Source organism: Carcharodon carcharias, chromosome 13, assembly GCF_017639515.1.
Source record: "Carcharodon carcharias isolate sCarCar2 chromosome 13, sCarCar2.pri, whole genome shotgun sequence".
NCBI classification, from domain to species: Eukaryota; Metazoa; Chordata; class Chondrichthyes; order Lamniformes; family Lamnidae; genus Carcharodon; species Carcharodon carcharias.
The window spans coordinates 89,903,409-89,929,177 of record NC_054479.1 but is presented as its reverse complement, the minus strand read 5'-3'; the positions used below and the strand labels follow the sequence as shown (position 1 = coordinate 89,929,177).

Here is a 25,769-nt window from a genome sequence, read left to right as displayed (position 1 = left end):
AATACACCTACATCAACAAATATTGTCAAAAAGAACCTGAGTTTTTTTTACCTGACATAAGGGATATTAACCTCTGTCTGGCTTCATTTGATGCCCTTGGTGTGCGTATCCTGTCAATCCACTGGTACTCTGGATCCTCATTTACTACCAATTCTTCAACAAACCCATGGATCGTTACTGCTTTATAGCATTTAGGAATAGAAGCAGCTGTGGAGAAAATATATTTCAGACCTTACTCTACAAAAAACAAAATGGTTATAAAGAAAGTTTAAAAAGGCATACTGGGTTGATACTGCAATTTGAAACATTAAGTTTCCTGTCCATGATCTGAATTCAGACTGTGCTGTAACCATTGAGATTCTATGAAAGTTTTCTTTCTCTGCTGGTTGTGCTGGGGTCCTGCGGAAGATGTATTTTGGCCATCTCAAACTCGACCCTAGTGACTACCTGCCTATTAAGAAAAGCTTCATGGTTTGATAGCTTGGCAGTAAACACCTCCAGCAACAGCACTGGTTAAGAATTGAAAACATCAAGAATACAGCGTAAACTCCGAAGTTGTACAATATTTGTGGAGAGATAGGGGGAACTTTATTCTGTATGTGGCTTTGTTACACGACCTGAAAACGCTTGATGCTGAAAAAAGGTGCAGAAAGTAGAGTTATTCACCAGCAGAGACATCTATCACCTTTGTATGATCAAATGCCCAACATAAACCTTTTAAAAAATAAAAAGTATCCAAGGAATTGCATGTTTTACTAAACTGACTATTTGTGAACTGCCAATATGTAATATGTATTTGGAATTTATAAAAACTCGAACTTAGGACAAAAACTTACTACAGAAGAACTTGACTCCACATGAAGATTGTCTGAAGCGGTTCAAATCATTGAAGAGATCTACTTTCACCATAACATTAATTTCCCCTCTGATACCTGTTTAAAAAATACAATTTGAATATTACAATCAAATGAAAGAGCCAAGCATGGAATCAGAAAAGATCATTACCTTTACAAATGGCCTTTCAGTTAACATGAACCTAACTTTGTTGGATTTTTGAAGACTTTGAAAGTGAACGAAATGAACCACAAGAACAAAGCTCAAATATTGTCTAAACCTTAATATTGTTTTTTTGGAAATTACAGTCATATTTTGCTTTATTGTACTTTGGAGTTTATATTTGTTTTATTCAGCTTTCAGTTCATTTATTTTTCTCCAACTTGAATTGCATGGAAAAGAGGGCCACTTTACTCCATGCAGCTGATACAAGGCATCACCAACGCTGAAAGGTTAACATTATCATTAACTGATCAAATGATAACCAGCATACATTATTGCAATACGTCCCTCAACTGTACATTTGCAACATCGGAGACCTGTTGTTCTGTTACATATAGGACATCACAGACACTGGCCTGTCTTCCTTCTAATAATGCAGGGGCTAAAAGAGTTAAATAAAAGGACAGGTTGCATAGGCTAGGATTGTCTTCCCTTAAGTATAAAGACGAAGGGATAATTGAGGTGCACAAAATAATTAAGGCACTTGATAGGATAGATAGAAAAAAAACTATTTCCTCTGGTGGCGAGTCCAGAACAAGGGAACATAACCTTAAAATTAGAGCTAGGCCATTCAGAGGTGATGTCAACTGGCACTTCTTCACAAAAAGGCTTGTGGAAATCAGAAATTCACTCCCCTAAAAAGCTGTTCAGGCTGTAGATCAATTGAATATTTCAAAACTGATATTAGAACAATTTTTGTTAAGCATGAGTACTAAGGGTTTATCTAGAAGTCTCCCCATGTGGTGGAGTGCCCCCTGGAATTGGTAAAATGCCAGTAAAGATGGGAAGAGGCTCTTAATTGGCCACTTAAGTGACTCAACTTGGTTCCAGGCAGCCATCTGTTACCTACCCCGCCAATGGCAAAATGCCATGATGGCAGAAAGGCCTGTTTTGCCAGCTTTCCCACCACCCAGCCCCATCCCCAAGGGCCCTATAAAATTCCAGCTACTGTGTTTAAAACTGGAAGCAGAGCTGCACAAGCAAGCTACTCATTCCACTAAGATAAAAGCAAAAAACTGTGCATGCTGGAAATCCAAAACAAAAACAAAAATACCTGGGAAAACTCAGCAGGTCTGACAGCATCTGCGGAGAGGAACACAGTTAACGTTTCGAGTCCATATGACTCTTCAACAGAATTCTGTTGAAGAGTCATATGGACTTGAAACGTTAACTGTGTCCTCTCCGCAGATGCTGTCAGACCTGCTGAGTTTTTCCAGATATTTTTGTTTTTGTTTTACTCATTCCACTGTTGCTCAAAGTATGTTAGTTTCAAATGCTTTTTGTTGTCTTCCTTCCCCTCCTCCATCCTTCAGTGCTTATTGGACTTATTGATTTGGATTCTTTTCCAACAACTATGTCAAGCAAAAAAATGACAAAATAAAGGTTTCTGGGTCAAAAGAAGTTTTGAAGCTCACTTCTAGGACCTGCTTTATTTGTTGTGAGAGTCAGGAAGTTCAGAATGTAATTTTATTGTTGTACTGTAAATTATTCATTCGCCAGGCTGTGATACAAATTGCACTGGGAAATTCTTGCTGTGCCAAGTAAGAAGTGATTAATACTGGGACTATTGACGATTGCTTTCTTGGTTGAGTTACCATCAAAACAAAATCTGATGACTTTCCAACATGGGATTAATGGTTGAGAGTTAGATAAATGTTTCTTTAATCTTGTGCATTTCATGCGCAAGATTTCTGGGATAAATCTGGACTACATTTGTTTGGCACAGAAACCTACATGCTGCACTCATAAGTGGTAAAGTAGCTTAGGGCAAATCAGTGCCTGTAGCATTTTTCCATTCTTCTACCAGATATTTTTCTGATTTGGACAACAAGGTGAATTAAGCTGCTCTAACACCAGTTATTTTACACCAAGTGGATAAATTTACATTACACATTCCAACTTTTGCCACATTAAAACAGAAACAACATACGGACAAAGCTTAAAATGAAATGATAATCATTGATGCTTACTGATGCTTTTTTTTCAGGTCTTCAGTGATTCCTCCTAATCACTCTTTTTCATTCCCTTCCATTAACTATGAAACACTGAACCTTATGTCAGAGGTGCAACATAAGTGTAAATTATTACTGTGAGAGGGAAGAATTTCAACACATTAAACCATCATGGCTTCTATGTTTACAGGGAGGTGGGGAGGGTTCAGGGGGGCATGGGGAAACCTGTTGACACCAGGGTCACAAAGATCTTGCTGAATTTAACTGCAGAACCTTTTAATACCTTTTCTCTTCTGTTTGTCGTTCGGCAACCAGTCAAATTGACAAGCTCACTGGTTGCCGGGTGGGAAAACAAATGGCAAGAGGGTGCAGGCAGGGGAATCCTTGGGGACAAACCCTGGCAATCACAAGGCGGCAAAAAAAAGTGGAGCAAAGAGATTAAAAAATGATTTAGTTAAGTAGCTGCAGGTTTTGGAGTTGGTCGGAGGTCGTCAATCGCAGCATCATCTTGCGAGGCCATGCTAGGCAAAAGGAAGGTCAAAGCCTTCCTTGAAGAGCGGCAGAGGGGTGGGGGGGAATATCATTCCTGCCTTTCCTGGCTCACAAGTAGTGCTATAAAAGGCATTTACCTGTTGGAGCTGGCAACTCCTGCTTCATTTTGCTGCTGGGTTTCCTAAGCCTCAGGAACCCAGGCAGCAATCAAGTTCCAATTGTACCATGGAAGTTGGAAATCCAGAGTCAAAATAATTAACTAGGCGAAAGCCGACTTTGATGGGGTAAGAACGGAGCTGGGCCAGATAGGCAAATGAAAGATGGGCGGGGAAAAACTGTAGCGGACCAATGGGCTACTTTCAAAGAAGAATTGGTTCAGGCACAGTCAAGTATTATTCCATCGAAAGGGAATGGTAAGGCAAACAAATCCAGAGCTTCTTGGTTGAAAAAGGAGATAGAAATTAAGATAAAAAAGAAAAAGTGTGCTTATGACAGGTATGAGGTAGAAAATACAATTGAGAACAGAGAGGAACACAGAAGGTTCAGAGGGGGGTAAAAAAGCAAATTAGAGAAACGAAGGATTATGAGAAAAGACTGGCACCCAACATAAAGGAGAATCCCAAAGTCTTCCAAAGGCATATAAATAGTAAAAGGTGGTAAAAGGAGGAGTAGGGCTGATTAGGGACCTAAAAGGGAATTTACACCTGGACAAAGGGGCCATGGCTGAGATATTATCAAGGAGGTAGACACTACCCAGGCCATGGTGACAGATGAAGAAACTCTGTCACTAGAAGGGTTCAAAATTGATAAGAAGAAAGCATTGAACAGACTATCGGTACCTAAAGTTGACAAGGCACTGGGACCGGATGCATTCAAGGATATTGAAGGAAGTGAGAAGAGAAATTGCAGGGGCATTGGCCATAATTTTCAGTCTCCCCTGGACTGGGGGGGCGGGGGGGGGGGGTGGCTAGAGGACTGGAGAATTGCAAACATTACACCCTTGTTCAAAAAAGGTTATAAGGATAAGCCCAGCAATTACAGACCAGTCAGTTTAACTTCAGTGGTGGGAAAGATTCTCGAAACAATTATTCAGGATAGAATTAATAGTCACATGGAAAAACATGGGTTGATAATAAAGAGCCAGCTTGGATTTCTAAAAGGGAAATCATGTTTGACTAACTTGGAGTTTTTTGAAGAGGTAACAGAAAAGGTTGATGAGGGTAATGCCGTTGATATGATGCACATGGATGCATATGATGCATTTGATACAGTGCCACACAACAGACTTGTGAGATAAGTTATTGCTCATGGAATAAAAGGGACAGTAGCAATGTGGATACAAAATTGGCTGAAAAATAGGAAGCAGAGTAATGGTCAATGGAGATTTTTCAGACTGGAGGAAGGTTTGTAGTGGAGTTCCCCAGGGATTGGTATTGGGACCCTTGCTTTTCCTGATATATATTAATGATCTAGACCTTGATATGCAAGGGATAATTTCAAAGTGTGCAGATGATACGATGCTTGGGAGTTTGTAAACTGTGAGGAGGACAGTGTAGAACTTCAAAAGGACATAGACAAGTTGGTGGAATGGGCAGATAGGTGGCAGATGAAGTTCAATGTGGAGAATTGTCAGGTGATGCATTTTTGTAGGAAGAACACTGACGGACAATATAAAATGAGGGGTGAAATTTTGAATGGGGTGCAGGAACAGAAAGACCTGTGTGTATATGTGCATAGATCAGTGAAGATGGCAAGACAGGTGGAGAGAGCAGTTAATAAAGCATATAGTATCCTGGGCTTTATTAATAGGGGCATAGAGTATAAGAGCATGGAGGTTATGCTGAATTCATAAAGGACACTCATTAGACCTCGGCTGGAGTATTGTGCACAGTTCTGGGTGCCACATTATAGGGTGTGAACACATTGGAAAGAGTGCAGAAGAGGTTTACAAGAATGGTTCCAGGGATGAGAAACTTCAATTACAAAGATAGATTGGAGAGGTTGAGAGTGTTCTCCTTGGAGAGAAGGCGACTAAGAGGAGATTTGATAGAGATGTTCAAAATCATGAGGGGGCTGGACAGAGTAAATAGGGAAAAGCTGTTCCTGCTCATAAAAGGATCAAGAACAAGAGAGCACAGATTTAAAATGATTTGTAAAAGAAGCAAATGGGACGCGAGAAAAAACTTTTTCACACAGTGAGTGGTTCGGGTCTGGAATGCACTGCCTGGAAGTGTGGTGGAGGCAGGTTCAATCAAGGCATTCAAGAGAGAATTAGATGATTATTTGAATAGAAATAATATGCAGCAGCACAGGGGAAAAGACAGGGCAATGGCACTAGGTCAGAATACTCATTTGGAAAGCTGGTGCAGACACAATGGGCCGAATGGCCTCCCTCTGTGCTGTTAAAATTCTGAGATTCTGTTCTTTTTCGTTGATGAGAAGGTTTTCTTGGGGCCCCTCCTTTCTGTGTCACTCCTTGACTTTGGGATTTTTTGGTTCTTTCAGGAAAACTGCTCTCTCTGCAGTTCCCTCTGATGTTTCCAGCTTCTCCTGGCTCCTGGTTTCAACTGAACTAAAAAACTGCAGTCCTGCTTCTCCCTGTGTCTGTGGGCCCCCTGTTGTTAGGTAACAGCCCAGTTTTTCTACTTCAAGAGTCCTAAAACGTCATTAGGATGCAGGTATACCAACAAACCCACAGACTTTTAGCTTTTAACTTTTAAAATGAAACTAAATCTCAAGCTCCCCCATTTCTTAACACCAACACAGAAACACAAATTAAAATTAAAGGTAAAAGTCATTCCTAACACCCACAAATGCAAATATAACTTACTTAAACTATCTACAGTTCCTAACAGTTTCAACATTGCAGAAGAAAGATAGCCACTGGGTTCATTTTCACTTTTATTTGCATTATAAATTTGAAAGAACTATGATGCTGGATATACTTGCATGCAAAAATTATCTAAAACAGAACATTATGACCACACCAGGTAAAAAATAAAGGAGGAGCCCAGGAAAAGCCCGATTTTGAACTCCTGAGATTATATTCATAACTTATTGTACTTATATAGTACTACACTATGGATCATATGAATGGCAGCACTCACTGAAAACAGGAAAGTTAGCCTGAGATAGACAGGATTGAAGTATACTGATCCTCACCAGAAAAGTAGTCAACCAATATAAATCAAGTTATACATACCATGAATAGTATCATAAATTGGAAACCAGCCAGACAGAATGGCTGCAGCTTCATTGGATAACAAAGGGTCAATATCAATGTATACTTTTCCAATAGCATCATTAGCACTGTAGGTATCATGATCCAGAACCGTGATCTGTAATGGTTCATCTTGCAAGTCTTCATCATCAACCTGCAAGGACATTTCCAGTTATTTAATTAATCGACTGCAGAAAAGGCATTTAACTGTTTTGTGTGATTAAACTCAGTTTTTACAGGCTGTAAATTCTGCTCTTTGCCATATTCATGAAGTGTTGAGGTATCAGTTAAATTTATAAGAGGATAATTACATTGTTTTCATTCTCATACCCACACACTAAGTAGAGCTTCTGTGGCATTACTCATCAGATCTTGTCTTATGGACAGAAGCATTAAACCATGCAATGTACTCTTTTGTTGCTATGATAAAGCTAGGCATCTTCAAAGCTACAAGGTAGTTACAAATGATGAAACCCATTCAGCCCATCCATACAGAATGGCCTCAATATTAACCCACCCATGACAGGTGTGAGGTATTCGGGGTGGGGGGGCAGGAGCAGGTGGGGTGGGGGAAAGGGATGGCTAAACCCTAAAAGACTGCAACATTCCCCAGCCCAACATGTAAACATTTGCTGCCATTTATACAGAGATGGGTAATGAGGTGTCCATAGTCTGGGAAGAAGCAGAGTATCTCATTATCATATGTAAATCAGACTCCCACAGTACACCTGGGCCATTTTTATATATATAGTCCAAGGAATATTCAATGTTACATTTAAGAGTGAAGCATGCCCAGGAAATGTGGTAATCTAGCTTTGCAGCTAAGGGATGAATTCAGCAACTGGGAAGCCGAGAAACAGAATTGAACGGAGGGCTCAGACAGCTGTAGGCAGAGACAACAGGGAGAGGAGTAAAATGGTGGTTGCAGGGGAGGAAAGAGCAGTGGAGGAAAGAGGGTAAAAGCCATCCAATCCACAGGCAGAGGAAATATCACATTATCTGTCGAATGTTAACAGGTGGTCTCATGAAAAATAAATATAACTGGGTATTGAATACTGTCATCAGGAGTCTAGTTTGATCATCAATGGCTGTCAGGTCAGACAGCACAGCACAGCTAGAAGTGTAAAGCTTCCTCTGCTCTGCCTATACACTACAAAATTTGGGCAAACAAAGGTTTGTATTTGAATAACATGTCCAAATCCATCGAATTACTGTGCAACTTCACAAATCACACAATGAAAAGAAGAATTGTGCCCTTTATATATTGAGCCTTAAGGATAGGGCAAAGCAAATGGGCAAAAACTTGGCGGATGGCATATAATGTGGGAAAATGTTAACTTGTCCACTTTGGCAAGAAGAATAAAAAAAGTAGTAAATTATTTAAATGAAGAGAGATTGCAAAACTTGGTGTTATAAAGGAATCTGAATGCCCTGGTACATGAATCATAAAAAGTTATTAAGCAAGTACAGCAAGTGATCAGGAAAGCAAATGGAATATTAGCATTTATTGCAAAGGGAATGGAATACAAAAGTAGGGAAGTTTTGCTGCAGCTACAGAGAGCCTTGGTGAGGTTACAACCGGAATATTGGGTGGAATTTTAAGGCCTTGTCGCAAAATATGGTGAGCCGTTCAAAACTCCATTGACTTCGGTGGGATCGGACGGTCCAGCCGGTGGGAGGGGCTGTAAAATTCTGCCCATTGTGTACAGTTTTGGTCTCCCTATTTGAAAAAGGATGAAAAATGTTCTATTTGAACATTAGAAGGAGTTCAGAGAAAGCGCATTCAACTCATTCCTGGGATGAGGGGCTTATCTTATGAGGAAAGGTTGAACAGGTTGGGCCTTACCCATTGGAGTTTAGAAGAATGAAAGGTGATCTTATTGAAACATATAAGACCCTGAGGGGACTTGATAGGGTAGATACCAGGAGGATGTTTCCACTTGTGGGGAAGACCAGAACTAGACTCACCATACAAAGAACAAAATGTATATTCAACTTGCCCAGTCAAATTTTATTTTGCCTTATCTTATCTGATACAAATCTTACCTCAAATTTAAACCATTCTGAATTCCACTGGGGGTTGAGAGATTTAGGGAACACATCGGTCTTAAATGTTGTATTACCAAATTTTACCTGCCAAGAAACAAAGGTCGTAGGGAGGATTATACATTTCTTTTTAATCCCCGCTGTCATACATTTTCTCCTTTAATCAGAACAGGGAGAATATTTGGAGCACAGTCTTTTCCCTAGGGATTAATTTTACATCTATTTGCAGGCAGAAAATGCTTACAAATGACCCGTTCATGCACTTACTTAGAATCTTACTCAACCTCAAAATGACCTGAAGTGTTTTGCAGTCAATGAAATGCTTTAGAGTGCAGTTATTGTTGGCAAATAAGAAATTGCAGCACCAAATCTACTCACAGCAAGGTTCCACAAACAACAAGGAGATAAATGACCACAAAATTTGACTTTGTGTTGACTGAGGACAATTGAAGAACTCTGGTCTCAGAGTTTCCTTCATATTTTGCATCCAGAGACAAAAAAAACGATTTGCATTCATGTAATACTTTAATGTACTAAAACGTTCCCAAAATGCTTCATAGAAGCATGATCAAACACAATCTGACGTTGAGCCACATACAGAGATATTAAGGCAGATAGCCAAAAGCTTAGTCAAAGATGTAGGTTTCAAGGACACCTTAAAAGGAGGAAAGATAGAGGGGTTTAGGAAGGGAATTCCAGAATTTATGACCATGGCAGCTGAAGGGACGGCCACCAATGGTGAAGCAATTAACACAAGATGTGCAAGTGGCTAGACCATACAGATCTCAGAGGGTGGTAGAGCTGGAGACAGTTGCAGTGTTAGAGATGGGCGAAGCAAAGGAGGGATTTAAAAGCAAGGGTGAGAATTTTAAAATTGAGGTGCTATCAGACCAGAAGCTAATGCAAGGTCAACACGCATATGGGTGATGGACTTCGGTTAAGAGCAGCAAAATTTTGGATGAGCTCAATTTATGGAGGGTGCCAGATGGGACACTGGTAAGGAGAGTGTTGGAATAGTCAAGTCCAAAGCCTGGATGAGGATTTCAGCAAATGATGAGCTGAAGCTAAGGTTGAGCCAAGCGATATTATGGAGGTGGAAATAAACAGCCCGAGTGATGGCACAGATATGTGGTAAGAAGCTTGTCTCGAGGGTCAAATATGACAGTAAGGATGCAAATGGTCTTGCTCAGCCTCATGAAGAAAGATGGAGTCAGCGGCTAGAGCAAAGAAAGTGACTTCCCCTCTATATAGTTGGAGGAAATCTCTGCACATCCAGTACTGGATGTCGAACAACAGTCAATTTAGTGTGTGGAGAGGTCGAGAGAGACGATGGTGAGGTCAAACTGGTTGCCATTAGGGTATATGTGGAAACAGATGACGTGATTTCACAAGATGTCACTGAGGCCAGCATGCAGATGAGAAATAGGAAGGCTCCAAGAAGAGATCCTTGGGGGGAGTCCAGAGTTAATGATGTGGGAATGGATAGAGAAGTCATTGCAAGTCATCTCTGGTTCTGACTGGAGAGGCAAGAAGCCAAAGAGGCAAACAGGTCAAGAAGAACAAGGACGATAGTTTATCATGGGCACAGTCACATAGGATTTAATTTGTTACTTTGATGAGGGCCATTCCAATACCATGGCAGGGTGGAAACCTGATTAGAGAGATTCAAACAAAGTTTTGGGAAAGATGGACATGGATTTGGGTGCTGATGGTGATGGACTTTGGAGGGGAAAGGATGGTTGGAGATGGGGCTGTAGTCTGCAAGTCAGGCAGGACAAGAGTGTTTTTTGAGGAGAGGTCATAGCAGATAACCTGGGCACAAATTACTTATACCTAAAATTCCATGATCTTCGAAGCCATATAAATGGTTTGCACCCAGATAACACATGTCTCGGGTATAAATGTATTGCATTGTCTAAAAGGTCTTGGAACTTTACGCAAAAGTGAGCTGTGCATGCAACTACATGCGCCCAAGACTCTGTGATCTTTGAACCGCCATCCATCAAAATATTCAGCCAAAAGATTCTCCTGGAAAACTGGCCCAGCCCAACTCTCAAAATGTGAATTTCTTCCAAATGTACTTACTCGGAGGATCTCTAAAAATTGAGAATAATTTGGACGTGTGGTAGAAAAGAAAGTAATTGTTTTCATGTTTTATTTTAAGTTGACCATTTTGTTTTACTTAGCCTCACTGAGAACTGATTTGTATTTTCTTTGGGCCTGGATTGTTACACTTAGGTTCAAGCAAATAGAAATATCACATACCACTTAGAAAATGATAAAGAGCATAGGGTAGAAGAGCAAAGGGGTCTAGAGACAGAGGTGGATGAGTCATTAAAAGCATCATCATTGATCAGCAAAACAATTAAAACTGCTAACAAAGCACTAAGATTTATTTATAGTATTACAGAAATCAAAAGTAATGACATTATGTTAAACTTGTATAATACCCAATCTGGCCACATTTATAGTAGAGATCTGGCCTCAAAACTGAGATATTAGAGCTTTCGGGAAAGACTGAACAGATTGAGGCTTTTTTCTTTGGAAAACAGAAAGCTTAAAGTGCCCTGAAAGAAGTTTTTAAAATTATGAATGGGTTGGAAAAGGTAGATGCGGAGTGAATGTTTCCACTTGGGGACAATCCAAATCTGGGAGCCTTAAATACAAATTAAATCCAATGGGAAAGGGGGAGGAATTTCTTTACTCAGAGTGGTTAGAATGTAGAACGCTACCACAGGAAGTGGTTGAGACAAATAGTTGTGATGCATTCAAAAAGAAACTGGATGAGTACATGAGAGAAAAAGGAATGAAAAGATATGCTGAAAGGCTGAGATGAGGTTGATGGAATGGGGAGAGACTTGTGTGGCGTATAAATACCAGCACAAATTAGATGAGATGAATGGCTTCTTTCTGTGCTGCATACAATACTTAATTCTACATAACATTCCAATGAGATTGGGAGGATGCTTGGGCTAACTTGACATTGGCAACGTTGAGCACATTTCAGGTCTAACTTCTGGGTAACATCCAAGGAATAAACTCCAGGCCCTTCCACACTTTTAAAGTAGGGCCAAGGGAACTTCCATGCTTACCAGAGGAGACAGACAGAACTTCAATTTAACATCTAAAAGGCTGCATCTCCGACAGTGCAGGGCTCCCTCAGTGCTGCACTGGAGTATCAGGCTAAGTTATACCTCCAGAGAGAGACTTAAAACTAAGGCCTACTGACTCTACAGACGAGAGTGAGACCAACCGACTCACAGCTGACAGCTTACTGGTAGGATTCTTGCCCAGCTCACAAGAGGGCTGTATAGTTCTCTTGTACATTGAGCAGCCTCTTGGTTACTTTGTTTTCTTTCCTCTCCTCATCTTTGCGCTCTGCACTTCTTGCAATTGATGCTCATCTACTGGCATCTCCTACAGTTGAAGACAGCAAATTCACCGCATTGAGGGTCACTTCTGCAGTGCTGGTGTGTTGATAAATACTAATCATCACAATATAAGAAACTTTACATAGTTTATACAAACCTCTACAAATGCATCGGTTAGGTCACTGGCCCTGTCCATAACCGGCAGATGACGGCCAGCCACAATCCTGACTTTCAGCTTCCCCGGCATTGTTAGTCTTTGCTGCAAGAAAATAAAGGTAGGTTATGTGGCTGTATCTGCTAAAACTCCTTTCGAGTACTTGTTTTAACTTCAAACCTTGATGAGATGCTATGCAATCAGAGCACCAAAGCATTAATTCAGAAAGAAAACCTCAATCTTACAATCAGTGTTAAACCAACGGTAGCTCGCACACAAGAAGCATTTGACAGAATGAGGTCAATTATTGTAGCTCCCAATAATGAAAGGTGCTATTCTATCTGATCCTATATTCCTCCACTGGCATTTGCAGTGGAGTGTGGAAAATACTGTGCCCCCCACTTATTAATATTGAGAATACTTGAGTTAGTGCATAAGATCTAATATTACTTATTTCAAAATAAACTTTAACCTATAACTGTGCCATAATTGTGCAAACTTATTTAAGTTCAATGAAAATAGCTACCCAAAAGTAAAGTTCAAATCTGTCCACAAGGAAAAAATTGCAATTCAAAAGTTTGACAGGAGTTAACCAAAGCACATTACGGAAATATTTCACATTTTTATTTCATGATTTTCTGGATACATGTAGTTCAAATACATATCTTAACTTCAAAACTTCCAAAACAGAGCATTAATAATTCATGTTAGAATATCATTCACATCATAAAACAATTCAAAATGCTTTATAAGAGGAAAGGGGGGAGGGGGCAGCAGTGAAGTTGAGCAGATTGTGGGAGAGAATTAATGCATGATAAGCAGAGTTCTAGGAAAACTTTCTGAAGATGGAGAGAAAAATAAAAAGACACAGGTGTGGGTGAAGAATTCTCAAGTGCAGGGACATGGTGGCTGAGAACTATGTCACTGATAGTGAAGTTGAAGGATGGAGATGGAGGAACGTGCAGACCAAAGAGTGAAGCAAGCAGCTTGGAGGTGGTCACAAAGATAAGGCAAAGCCATGAAAGGACTTGAAATCAAGAATAGAGAGTTTGAAAACAAAACACTGGAAAATGCGGAGTTCTATGTGATTTGGAAATTATTGGCTGGAGTTGGGAAGAGTGGCAAAGAGAAAGAGCCCTGAAACGGCAAAACAGCGGTAGGTTTAAGCACCAGAATGGACAAGGAGAAGTTAGAGGTGGCTGATGTATCAAAGGTGCAAGCAAACAGTCTCTGCGATATCTGGACATGAGGCCATCAAGGGCATGTATTTTCTGATTCAGTTTAAGTGAGCAGCAAAAGTTGGGGGTGGAACAAATGGCCAAAGGGCAAATTTCAGGTAGGAGCCAAACAAAATGGCTGCTGTTTTCTCAATGAGTTTAGGTGATGGTTTACCCAGGACTTTATATCAGCCTGTGTGATGATAGGCTAGGATCAAAGATGATAGCAGAGGGTTCAGTTGGATGTCTTGAAAACATATTGCAGCTGATCCCATGGGAAAAATATGCAAATACATTACAATATGCAATGTTAGGATATATAACAATTTTAACACTACCTGTCATAAAGATCTTACGCTTCAAAGCAGTTGATTATTAATAGATAGAGAACTGGTCTGTTCTTTATAATGGCTGGATCTTTTTAATTAGCTTGGACATTAAGTGTGACATAAAATATAGCAATACATTCATATAGATTCAGATAGTTACAAGTAAGCAAGTAAGTGATTGCATTCAATGGTATGCCAAGGGAGGCAGCAAGGATTGATCCTTGAAGTTACTGATACAAAGAATAAGAACTTGGAAAAAAAATGCAGAGAGGGATATGAGAGGCACTGTGGAATATGATAGTTCCTAGATTGGTTTTGAGCCAGGTAGGCAACAGTCTCTTGCAGTGCTGTACGATCCATGCTCAAGATTAATAAGAAGTTATCGTGCAATCATCATTAAATGGGTGACGTGTGTAGTGTGTTGTTTTGACGTTGAGAGTGGAACACATGCACTTGGTGTTCTGCTCTGAACAAAAACCAATATACAATACACAAAATCATTTTGAAATACCTGATACATTACTGTATCTTTTTGGAGCTTTTGAACACTGTTGATAAGGAATGGACCTGCAAATGAATATGTAGCAGGTGTGTGGAAAAACTGTATAAACTTTGAAAAAAATTGTTTATTGCATTACTTAGTTTTTTTTAATACAACATAATATAATTGGATAATTCAACTCACTCCACTGAATTTGCATAACACGGGACATGTTGACAAAAGTTGATCAAATTTCTGGACAGACTGGATTTATGATATATGATTGTGATGCATAGAAACATAATTAAGTATTATAATTGCATGGAAGATACATCCCACATTCCAAATGTTTAGCGAACAAATCAAACACACAAGTTACAGATGCAACTGAGTTACATCAGCTCGGAAGGGGGGTTACTTTCTGCACTTGTTCATGTTGTATCTGTTTACAAAATACTGAAAGAAAATGTTAAGTATCTTTATTAATGCTGCTTGATCCAGCTTTCTGTTTCGACATGGGGTCACATACACAATTGATGTTTCTGACAGATTTGGGAACTAGACGTACTATATTAATAGTTCACAGAAACTTTAATGGTTGCCAGTTGGTAGCACAAACTGTAAATTTCAAGGCCGCATGCATTACATAGATAAAAATAAGAAACATTCACACCATAATTATTTAAGGTACTGAATAATCTAGTCCCTGCATTCACAGCCTTTCCCTTGCTGGCTTACCAGCTGTTTAACTGGCATCCATCTATTAAGTGTCAAGGTACTCCACATTAAAGATACTACATAACTGCAATTTGACAATTGATGTAAAATATTACTTTATTTTTTTAAAAAGTGAATGCATGGCTCAGTACAAACAATTTTGAAGTTTCAACAATCCTCCATTTTCAACTCTTTCACTGAATTGTCAATATTCTTTCAGTGAAATGAACAAGCTCTAGCAACTTGGGGCAAAAGGAGCTCTTTCAACAAGCGTGAATCACTGCTCACGTTTTCAATCTCTCAGGCTTTCAGTCAACAACTCCCACTCCAGCCCCTATTTGTTTTGAGTTAAAAGCAGATATGCATAAATACTTCATCCTCATTCACCAAAAACTTTCACATGAGTATTCTGCCCGGTACCAGTATAACTAGCATTACAAATGTGGAACAAAAATAAAAATACTTGGAAAAACTCAGCAGGTTTGGCAGCATCTGTGGAGAGGAACACAGTTAACGTTTCGAGTCTGTATGATTCTTCAACAGAACTAAATTTTACTTAGTTCTGTTGAAGAGTCATACGGACTCGAAACGTTAACTGTGCTCCTCTCCGCAGATGCTGCCAGACCTGCTGAGTTTTTCCAGGTATTTTTATTTTTGTTTTGAATTCCCAGCATCCGCAGTTTTTTGCTTTTATATTACAAATGTGGAGTCTGTTTAATCTGCTATGAAATTAGGTTCAATCTACTTCAATCCACTCTGTGACATATTTCAGTAACAAACATTATTATTGCATAAACATGAATAAGAATTTGAAGGCAAGAACAAAAACAAAGACAGACCCTTTAAACCAAATTTACAGAATGAAGCCAAACAGTTCAGCAAGGTCCTGCATTTGGTTCTAATTCTAAAAAGCAGAATATCAACTAAGATGCACATGGTCATGTTAAAATTGGCACCAGCAATCCCAGGGTACTGAGAAAAAAAAGATGTGAGGGTTCCTATCCTTGAACATTATCAAATGGCATTCTGAAAACATAACGTACAGAGCCAAGTTGAGTCTCAGATGTGTTGTTCTTCAACCACCTTTGGACATTAATAACATAGGTTAAACATTAAAACCTTTAAATGTCGCTGAGTTAAGGCATCTGAGGACAACCACTACCCACTAGACCATGGGTTCAGTTCTGAAGAGACGTTTTAGACTCGAAACATTAACTGTATTTCTCCCTCCACAGGTGCTGCCAGACCTACTGAGTTTTTCCAGCACTTTGTTTTTATCCCATGACACCAAACTCAATTATACTCCAACGCAAGTTACAAGAATGGAAGGAAACCTGTTAGTTTTTTAAAAATATATATAAAGTAGCCATTGTTGCTTCTCCGCTCAGTTTTGCTAAATACCAAACTAGTCAATCAGTTCTGACAAAGCATGTGACGTGCCATGCCTGGGAATCAGAACCAGGGAGTATAATCTTAAAATTAGATCCAGGCCATTCAGCGGTGAAATCAGGAAGCATTCTTCCACACAATGAGTAGGTGAAATCTAGAACTCACCTCCCCAATCAAAGGTCAGTGGGTAATTGAAAGTTTTGAGACAGGGATTTTTGGTAAGGGTATCCAGGCATATCAAGCATCATTCATGATTTAATTGAATGATGCAGTAGGCTCAAAGAACTTCGAATGGCTTCCTCCTGTTCTATTATTCTATTATTATTCTATGCCCTATTATTGCCCAGTTTGTTTTTTACTCAGCTTATACAATGTTTAAAAACAATGTTCCTTTATATAAATGCCTTTCACAACTTCAGGATGTTCCAAATCACAATTTAGCCAATGAAGTTATTTTGAGGTGTGGTCACTGTTACGAGGTAGGCAGCGCTACAGCCAATTTGCACACAACAAACTCCCGCAAAGGGCAACGTGATAAATGACCAGATAATTTTTTTCAGGGGTGGGGGGAAAGGATAAGTATTGGCCAGGACACAGGAGAGAACTTTAAGATAGTGCTATGGAACTGAAATTTAAACAGGGTGCACTGAAACCTAAAGGAGGAAGGGAAAAAGAGGTGAAGGGAATCTGAGCTGTGTGGGAAAACCGTGTTTTGCAAAATGGGGAAGGCTGCAGTGCTTATGATCAAAAATACAGCAGAGCAGCAATGTGTGTAAATTAACGCTCCAACTTTTTCAACAGCATGAAACCTATCACATTTCTGCCTCCCTTCAGTTCCGAAGTCGTCAAGTTGGACTCGAAACGTTAACTCTGTTTCTCTCTCCACATTCGCTGCCAGAGATGCTGCGTTTTTTGGGTTTTTATTTGACGTGTGTGTGAATTGTCAGGTTAAGGACGGGCAGGTTCCTACCCACAGTGGGGGGCAAGTCTGCCTCCTCCCTCTATCTACCTGAACCGTCTCCCAATAAATCCCTTGAAGCAGGAGAATGAGTACGAACCAGGCCTCGGGATCCGGGCCACCGCCCCCGGCACAGCTCAAAGGCCCGCCATCCGCCTCTTCACCCATAACCCGGGCCGAGGCATCGAGAGGCGCCAGGCCCCGCGCCTCATAGACTCCAAAAACAAAACCACCGGCGCTCTGAGGGCCAAGCTGCTTACAATCCCCCTCTTCCTTTCCCTATGATATTGTTGTTATTTGAAGAGATTTAAAGAATAAAATAAAATCGCGGAGCTCCTACGCCTCAATCGCTGCACGCTGATTTACTTCCGGCGTCACCGGCGCCTTCACTTCCGGGTTAGCCCTGCCAATGACCCCCGCCTGTCTCCGCACCAGCCATGGACATAGACTCAATGACAGATTTAACCACTGTCATTGAAGCTACATGCTCGCCATTGTTATACTGCAACCAAGAGGCCAGTTACAAACAACAAGACACATGCCCGGTGATGGGTCGTTGGAACTCAGTCAACCAGGGTGACCAGCTCTTATCAAATAAAATAAGGGACACTTTGTAGGATTGCCAACCCTCCAGGAATTGAAGGTCAATCTCCAGGATGCAGCAACCCTGGAAAAAAATCATTGGGACATTAAAAAAGATTGTTTCTTTTGTAATTTTATTTGAACATTTCTCTTTACCAGATATAAAAATATTTAAAATGCAGGTGGAGGTGGGGGTTGGGTGGAGGAGCAGTCTGGGAAAGGCTGTTTGACAGTCAATCAAGCATCATCCATTTGAGTAATGAGTTTGCTTTCAGTTGGTGTAGGAAGGCAGTGCATCGCAAGGATGAATGTGTTGGCACACTAATGGCTGGAGCATGGGGGAGCTTCAGGTGATGAAACCTCCACAGTTGATAACCCTACACTAGTTACCCGACCATGGGACAGGGCTGCGGGAGGGGGAGGGGGAGGGTTGGGGGAGTTGCTGGTGACCATGACAGCAGTGGCCATGAGATAGGGCAGGAGGGGGTTTGGTATGTGTGAGAGTGGAAGTGGGGGCTTCAAACCTAACAGGAAAAGGGGTTACAATCAACCAAAACTTACAACTTATCTTTCTGAGTCACAACATTACCATCTCTCCACTGGCCTACTCATTCACTTGTAGTCCTGATGGAATCACTAAAACTTACCCCTAGGGACAGAAGGCATCCCTTAAGAGACACAGGATAAACAGCCCAAATAAGGGGCAAACCCTTAAAATAGAGGATTGTTGGTCACCCTGCAAGTCAACCTCCCTGCTGGCACATTCTGTCATATCCTCTTCTTGAGCCAGGGAGCTCCAAACCTGCTGAAGTTGATGCTTGAGTTCATTGATGAGACCTCACCTGGACTAGTCAACATGGTCTGGGCCTCTTACCACTTGGCTGCATATCACCCTCCATGCCAACAATGGAGTGGATGAGCACTTCAAAGACTTGTATGCTGAGGAACTGCTTATGTGAATTTCTCAGTTTTTGATTTTGACATTTAAGCAACTTTTAAGTATTGGGTTTTCTCATATGCCAGGCTGATGAACAGCCAAAATGTGTGATTGCTGGTTCCGATAGGCATTATTCGTTGACGCTAAAAATAAACCTGCGTTATCACTACAAAAATGACAACTCAATGCGCAGAGAAAAAAAGACTCCTAATCATTAACATAGAGTTGTGACTTAGAAGGGAAGATTTGACCAGATATAGTCAACAAAGCTGGAAAAGACTGGATCAGTATTGCTTAAACAAAAGCTTAAACATTAGATTTATGTCTATGTATTTTTCTTTAATTTTGCTGATGTTTATATCAGCACAAGCAGCACATTTCAGAATTTTTAAATAATGAAGTCATGGGATGTTGATTTCACAGGCAAGTACTGAATTTGTTGCCTAACCCTAATTACACTTGAGAAGGTGGTGGTGGGGCGCCTTCCTGAACCACTGGAATCTATATGGTGAAGGTGATTCCACAGTTCTGTTCAGGACAGAATTCCAGCACTTGGACACTGCAATGATGAAGGAACTGAGATATATTTCCAAGTCAGATGATGTGTGGTGGAGGGGAGATTGTAGGGGTGGTGTTTCCTTGTAACTGTTGCCCTTGTCCTTCTAGTTGATAGAGATTGTGGATCTGGGAGGCTGCGAAGAAGCATTGGTGAGTTGCTGCAGTGTATCTTGTACACTGCACCCACACTGTGCCAGTGCTGGAGGGAGAAAATATGCTGGATGGGGTGCCAATTGAGCAGTCTGCTTTTTCCTGGATAGTGTTGAGATTCTTGAGTGATATTGGAGCTGCACTCATCCAGGCAAGTGGAGAGTATTCCATCACACGCCTGACTTGTGCTTTTAGGTAGTCAGGAAGTGAGTCACTCACCACAGAATATCCATTCTCTGACCTGCTCTTGTAGGCAGAGTATTTATGCTGCTGGCTAGTTAAGTTTCTGGTCAATGGTGAGTACCCAAATGTTGACAGTGAAGAATTCAATGATGGTAATGCCATTGAATGTCAAGATATAGTGGTTACACTCTTTCTTGCTGAAGATGGTCATTACCTGGCACTTGTATGTCATAAATGTGATCTGCCACTTATTAGCCCAGATCTAAATGTTGTACAGGTTTTGTTGCATGCGCGCACAGACCGTTTCATTATATGAGGAGTCAAAATGAAAATGATCACTGCAAACAGTAACAAACATCACCACTTCTTTTCTTTTATTCATTCATGGGATGTGGGCTCGCTGGCTGGGCCAGCATTTATTGCCCATCCCTAGTTACCCTTGAGAAAGTGGTGGTGAGCTGCCTTTTTGAACCAATGCAGTCCATGTGGTGTAGGTATACCCACAGTGCTATTAGGAAGGAAGTTCCAGGATTTTGACCCAGTGTCAGTGAAGGAACAGCGATATATTTCCAAGTCAGGATGGTGAGTGACTTGGAGGGGAACTTCCGAGTGGTGGTGTTCCCATATATCTGCTGCCCTTGTCCCTCTAGATGGTAGTGGTTGTGGGTTTGGAAGGTGCTTTCGAAAGAGCTTTGGTGAATTTCTGCAGTGCATCTTGTAGATGGTACACACTGCTGCTACTGTGCTTCGGTGGTGGAGGGAATGAATGTTTGTGGGTGTAGTGCCAAACAAGTGGGCTGCTTTGTCCTGGACAGTGTAAAACTTCTTGAGTGTTGTTGGAGTTGCACTCATCCAAGCAAGCGGGGAGTATTCCATCACACTCCTGACTTGTGCCTTATAAATGGTGGACAAGCTTTGAGAAGTCAGGAGATGGGTTACTCATTACTAGCACGATTACTAGCCTCTGACCTGCTCTTGTAGCCACAGTATTTATATGGCTAGTCCAGTTCAGTTCCTGGTCAATGGTAACCTCCAGGATGTTGATAGTGGGGGACCCAGTGATGGTAATGCCATTGAACATTAAGGGGTGATAGTTGAATTATTTCTTGTTGGAGATGGTCATTGCCTGTCACTTGTGTGGTGTGAATGTTACTTGCCACTTGTCAGCCCAAGCCTGGATATTGTCCAGATCTTGCTGCATTTGGACATGGACTGCTTCAGAATCTGAGGAGTCGTGAATGGTGCTGAACATCGTGCAATCATCAGTGAACATCCCCACTTCTGACCTTATGATGGAAGGAAGGTCATTGATGAAGCAGCTGAAGATGGTTAGGCCAAGGACACTACCCTGAGGAACTCCTGCGGTGACGTCCTGGAGCTGAGATGACTGACCTCCAATAACCACAACCATCTTCCTTTGTATTAGTTATGCCTTCAACTAGTGGAGAGTTTTCCCCCTGATTCCCACTGATTCCAGTTTTGCTAGGGCTCCCTGATGCCACACTCTGTCAAACTAATTCTCTGGTCTGTATGATAGAGGGAAAGTCATTGATGAAGCATGGTTGGGCCTAAGTGACATCCCTAATACACTCCTGCAGTGATGTCCCAGGGCTGAGATGATTGGTCTCTAACCATCTTCCTTTGTGCTAGGCATGACTCCAACCAGTGGAAAGTTTTCCTCTGATTCCCATTGACTTCAATTTTGCTAGGGCTCCTTGATGCCACAATCAATTGCTGCCTTGATATCAAGGGCAGTTACTCTCACCAGACCACTGGAATTCAGCTCTTTGTCCATTTTTGGACCAAGGCTGTAATGAGATCAGAGCTGAGTGGTCCTGGCAGAACCCAAATTGAGCATCTGTGAGTTATTGCTGAGTAAGTGCTGCTTGATAGCACCGTCAATGACACAATGCCATCACTTTGCTGCTAATGGAGACTGGAGAGTAGACTGATGGTTGGTAACTGAGGGGATTAGATTTGTCCTGCTTTTCATGGACAGAACATAATGGGGCAATTTTCCATATTGTTGAATAGATGCCAGTGTTGTAGCTGCAATGGAACAACTTGGCTAGGGATGTGGCTAGTTCTGGAGCACAAATCTTCAGCATAAGAGCCGGGTATGTTATCGGGACCCATAACCTTTGCTGTATTCAGGGCACTCAGTCGGCTTTTGATATCTTCACCTAATTTGAATCAAATTAGGTGAAGACTGGCAACTGTGATGCTGGAAGACGCTAAGATGTACCAGCCAATGGACACTTCTGGCTGAAGGATGTTGCAAATGCTTCAGCCTTATCCTTTAAACAAATATGCTGATCTCCCTCATCATTGTCAAAAGGGATGTCTGTGGAGCCTCCTCCTCCAGTTAGTTTAATTGTCCATCATTATTCATGATTGGATCTGGCTGGACTACAGAGTTTTGATCTGATCCGTTGGCTGTGGGGTTGCTTTGCTCTTTTGCATGCTCCACTTATTAGCACGTATATAGTCCATTTTATAGCTTCACCAGATTGACAACTCATTCTTAGGTATGTCTGGTGCTGCTCCTTGCATGCCCTCCTGCACTCTTCATTGAACCCTGGTTGATCCTCTGAATTATGGAAATAGTAGAGTGAGGGATATGCTGTTCTATGAGGTTACAGGTAGAGATGGAATACAAACCTGCTGCTGCTGATGGCTTATAGTGATTCATGGATTCCCAGTGTTGAGCCATAAGATCTGTTCTGATCCCATTTAGCACAGTGGAAGTGTCACTCAACACTATGGTGGGTGTCCTCAGTGTGAATTCAGAACTTTGTCTCCACAAGGACAATCATTTCTATCAATACTATCATAGGTGGATGCATCCATAATAAGTGGATTGGTGAGGCCGAGGTCAAATAGGATTTCTTTTACATTGTTTCTCAAAACCAACTGGTCTAACTAATCCAGCAGCTATATACCACAGAACTTGGGCAGCTTGACCAGTAGTGATGCTACTGAACCATACTTTTTGATGGGCATTGAAGTCCCCTATCCAGTGTACATTCTGTGCCCTTGCTACTCTCAGTACTTCGTCCAAATGATGCTCAACCTGGAGAAGTACTGATTCATACTGAGGGAGGGCGGTACGTGGTAATCAGCAGGAGGTTTCTTTGCCCATGTTTGCCCTGATGCCATGAGGCTTCGTGGGATCAGGTGTCAATGTTGAAGACTTGCAGGGCCACTCCCTCTGAACGTGTCCCACTGTACCAACACCTCTGGGTCTGTGCTGCCAGCAGGATAGGACTTATTTGTTGTAAGGTTGTATGTTGTCTCATGAGGTGGCCCAGAGGCTTGTATGGTTGAACAATAACTGTTTATTATTAACACATCACTATATACATAAATATATATAGGATACAGTCCTGACTAGGTGCTACCTTCATGCCAACTTCTACCAGACTTACTTCTTCTACTCCTCCCATATGACTCTCTACATCATAAGTGGACAGTACTGTTTTCCCAGGCCTACATTGACCCTTACAGTCCTGAAAACCCTAATACTACAACACTTAGGAGTGGTGATGGAGGATAGGGTGTTCTGGGACATTGACTAAAACATATAATTCTGTGACAAAAACAGAATTACCTGGAAAAACTCAGCAGGTCTGGCAGCATCGGCGGAGAAGAAAAGAGTTGATGTTTCGAGTCCTCATAACCCTTCAACAGAACAAGGTGAATCCAAGGAAGGGGTGAAATATAAGCTGGTTTAAGGTGTGTGTGTGTGGGGGGTGGGGTTTGGGTGGGGGGAGAGAAGTGGAGGGGGGTGGTGTGGTTGTAAGGACAAACAAGCAGTGATAGAAGCAGATCATCAAAAGATGTCACAGACATATAATTCTGTGAGTTTGACTACATCAGGTTGGTGCTTGACTAGTCCGTGGGACCAATTTTGTCACAAGCCCTTAGATGTCAGTGAGGAAGATTTGCCAGGGTGACTGGATGGGGTGTGCCTTTGTCATGACTGGTTTCTAGGTTGATGCTAGGTGGTCTGTATGGTTTTGTTCTTGTTCTTTCTGTGATGGTTTGATACCCATGAGTATCTTGCTAGGCTATTCAAGGGGGCAGTGTCAATAAATTGCAGTGGGTCTGGAGTCACGTATAGGCTGGACAGAGTTAGGACGGCAGATTTCTACCCCTAAAGAGCATCAGTGAACCATTTGGCTTTTTACAGTAATCCACTAATCTCTTGGTAACCGGTACTGATGCTAGTTTTGTTTAAAAAAAAATCCAAATTTTATATCAATAAGCATTGTTCTTTCAGGCCTCCAAGATTATTAGTCCAGTAACATAAATACTATGCTATTGTTCCAGCTGAGTTATGAATGTTTTGTGCAACTAAAGTACAACAGATTTCATGAAGTACACCCCCTGCATAAGATGAGTGTGGGATGACAAATATGTGCGCCCCTGAAGAGAATGTTGATTTGTTTTTCAAAACTTGTTTTGATTTTCTTACAGTGCTAACTTGGCTTAGTGATAGTATTGTTACAGACAGAAGGGAGACAAAGTGAACTTCTTTACCCTCTCCCCAGCTGTCCATAAGCAGAGGTGTTTTCTGAATTATTTTTAAAGTAGGCTGTGGTGTGTCTCCCCAAATTCTGTTTGTGTGGTCTAATTTTATAATTACCACACAACAAACTCCCTTAAAGATTAACTCAGAAAGTTAGATTATTCACATTCAGATACAGGGCTGCAGAGTTGGGGGTGGAGGATGTCAAATGTTCGTGACCACATCCATACACACACACACACATGCACACACACACATGCACACACACACACACACACACACACACACACACACACACACACACACACACACACACACAGAGTAGGGAAGATAGAAAAGAGGCAGTTTTCATGACTATGGATAACAACAGCAAAAGAATCACAGAAATGAATGTAATTTCAGAGTCCAGGAAGTTAAACTCCAGAAGGGGTTTGCTTCATGGCAGAGTTTAGTCCAGATGAGTCCCTGGTTGGAGACATCTGCATGAAAGTCCTTAAAACGACTGATGATACGGCACGATGGAGTTTCTGTGCTTAGACCACTTGGCAGTTGATGGTCAGAGACTTTTAAAATCAAACAAGCTTTGAGAAGTTGAGAGATGGTAACTGGGAGATCTGCTGTAGTTCTTTCCAGTTGGTGTTAAAACAGTAGCCTGAGGGTTTCTCAGTTCTCAAAGGAATATAGAGATTTCAAAATCGTCACTTGAGTGATGTGTCCTTCTTTCTCCACAATGACTTCAAAAAGGATGTTTATCCAGTGCCTGAAACTGCATTTGATTTCAAGACTGATAATGTCCCAGCCATTATGTGAAAGAGTTACCACCCATGTTGAGATTCTTGCATCAGGAAACCATTGTCTCAGCAGACCCTCTGACTCCACTAGAAGGGTAAGTTTACCAAGATGCAAATCTTGGTCCCCTCAATGGTCCCCTTTTGAAATGGACCTGGACAGTCCCAAGTGTGAGATTGGTCCATTAACAACTCTGTAGGAATAAAGAGTTTTGATTTGCGAGTCCCCTGGTTTTCATGATTATAATGTCCTTACAACTGGGTGTGAGATTCGATAATGATGAGAGGATTATTCTTATGTTATTGTAACTTCTGTTGGTAGTTTCCAGAACAAAGGGCCAATCCTGTGGCCATGTGACTTGTAGCAGCCATCTTGTTGTGTTCAGCAGAAAGTCTATTTTTAAAATAGCAAAAAAAGAATAAAGTCTGGTGTACAGTTTTGATTTCCTTCATGTCTTATTGACATAACAGTATTAGACTTCAGTGGCTTCAATCATATTTTAGTCACATAATTTAGACCTACTCTTAAGTATAGCACTGAGGGAGTGCTGCATTATTCAAAGTATTGACTGACTGGACTTTAACCTAGCTTTAAAACATGAGTATTGAAAATCTTTTGTTAATCATCAAACTGTGTAGCCAAAAAGGGTAATTTGAA

General features: G+C 41.2%; 1 protein-coding gene across 6 annotated transcripts in view; it reads right to left on the bottom strand.

Annotated features, from left to right (window-relative positions):
- c2cd5 (C2 calcium dependent domain containing 5) overlaps positions 1-17,757 on the bottom strand; it is a 104,037-nt gene extending 86,280 nt beyond the window's left edge. For 4 of the 6 annotated variants that reach the window (XM_041202206.1, XM_041202200.1, XM_041202202.1 and 1 more), the window contains exons 1-6: positions 17,483-17,757; positions 12,295-12,396; positions 8,767-8,853; positions 6,703-6,874; positions 837-932; positions 52-207 (exon numbers count right to left, since the gene is read on the bottom strand). In XM_041202206.1, coding sequence (XP_041058140.1) covers positions 52-207; positions 837-932; positions 6,703-6,874; positions 8,767-8,853; positions 12,295-12,384 — 601 coding nt within the window. In that variant the 5' untranslated portion in view covers positions 12,385-12,396; positions 17,483-17,757. Of the gene's footprint in view, positions 1-51; positions 208-836; positions 933-3,026; positions 3,108-6,702; positions 6,875-8,766; positions 8,854-12,041; positions 12,128-12,294; positions 12,397-17,482 lie in introns of those variants that run through there. The other 2 variants (XM_041202204.1, XM_041202203.1) reach the window with 2 other exon arrangements.
- Between the last annotated feature and the right edge of the window lie 8,012 nt (positions 17,758-25,769).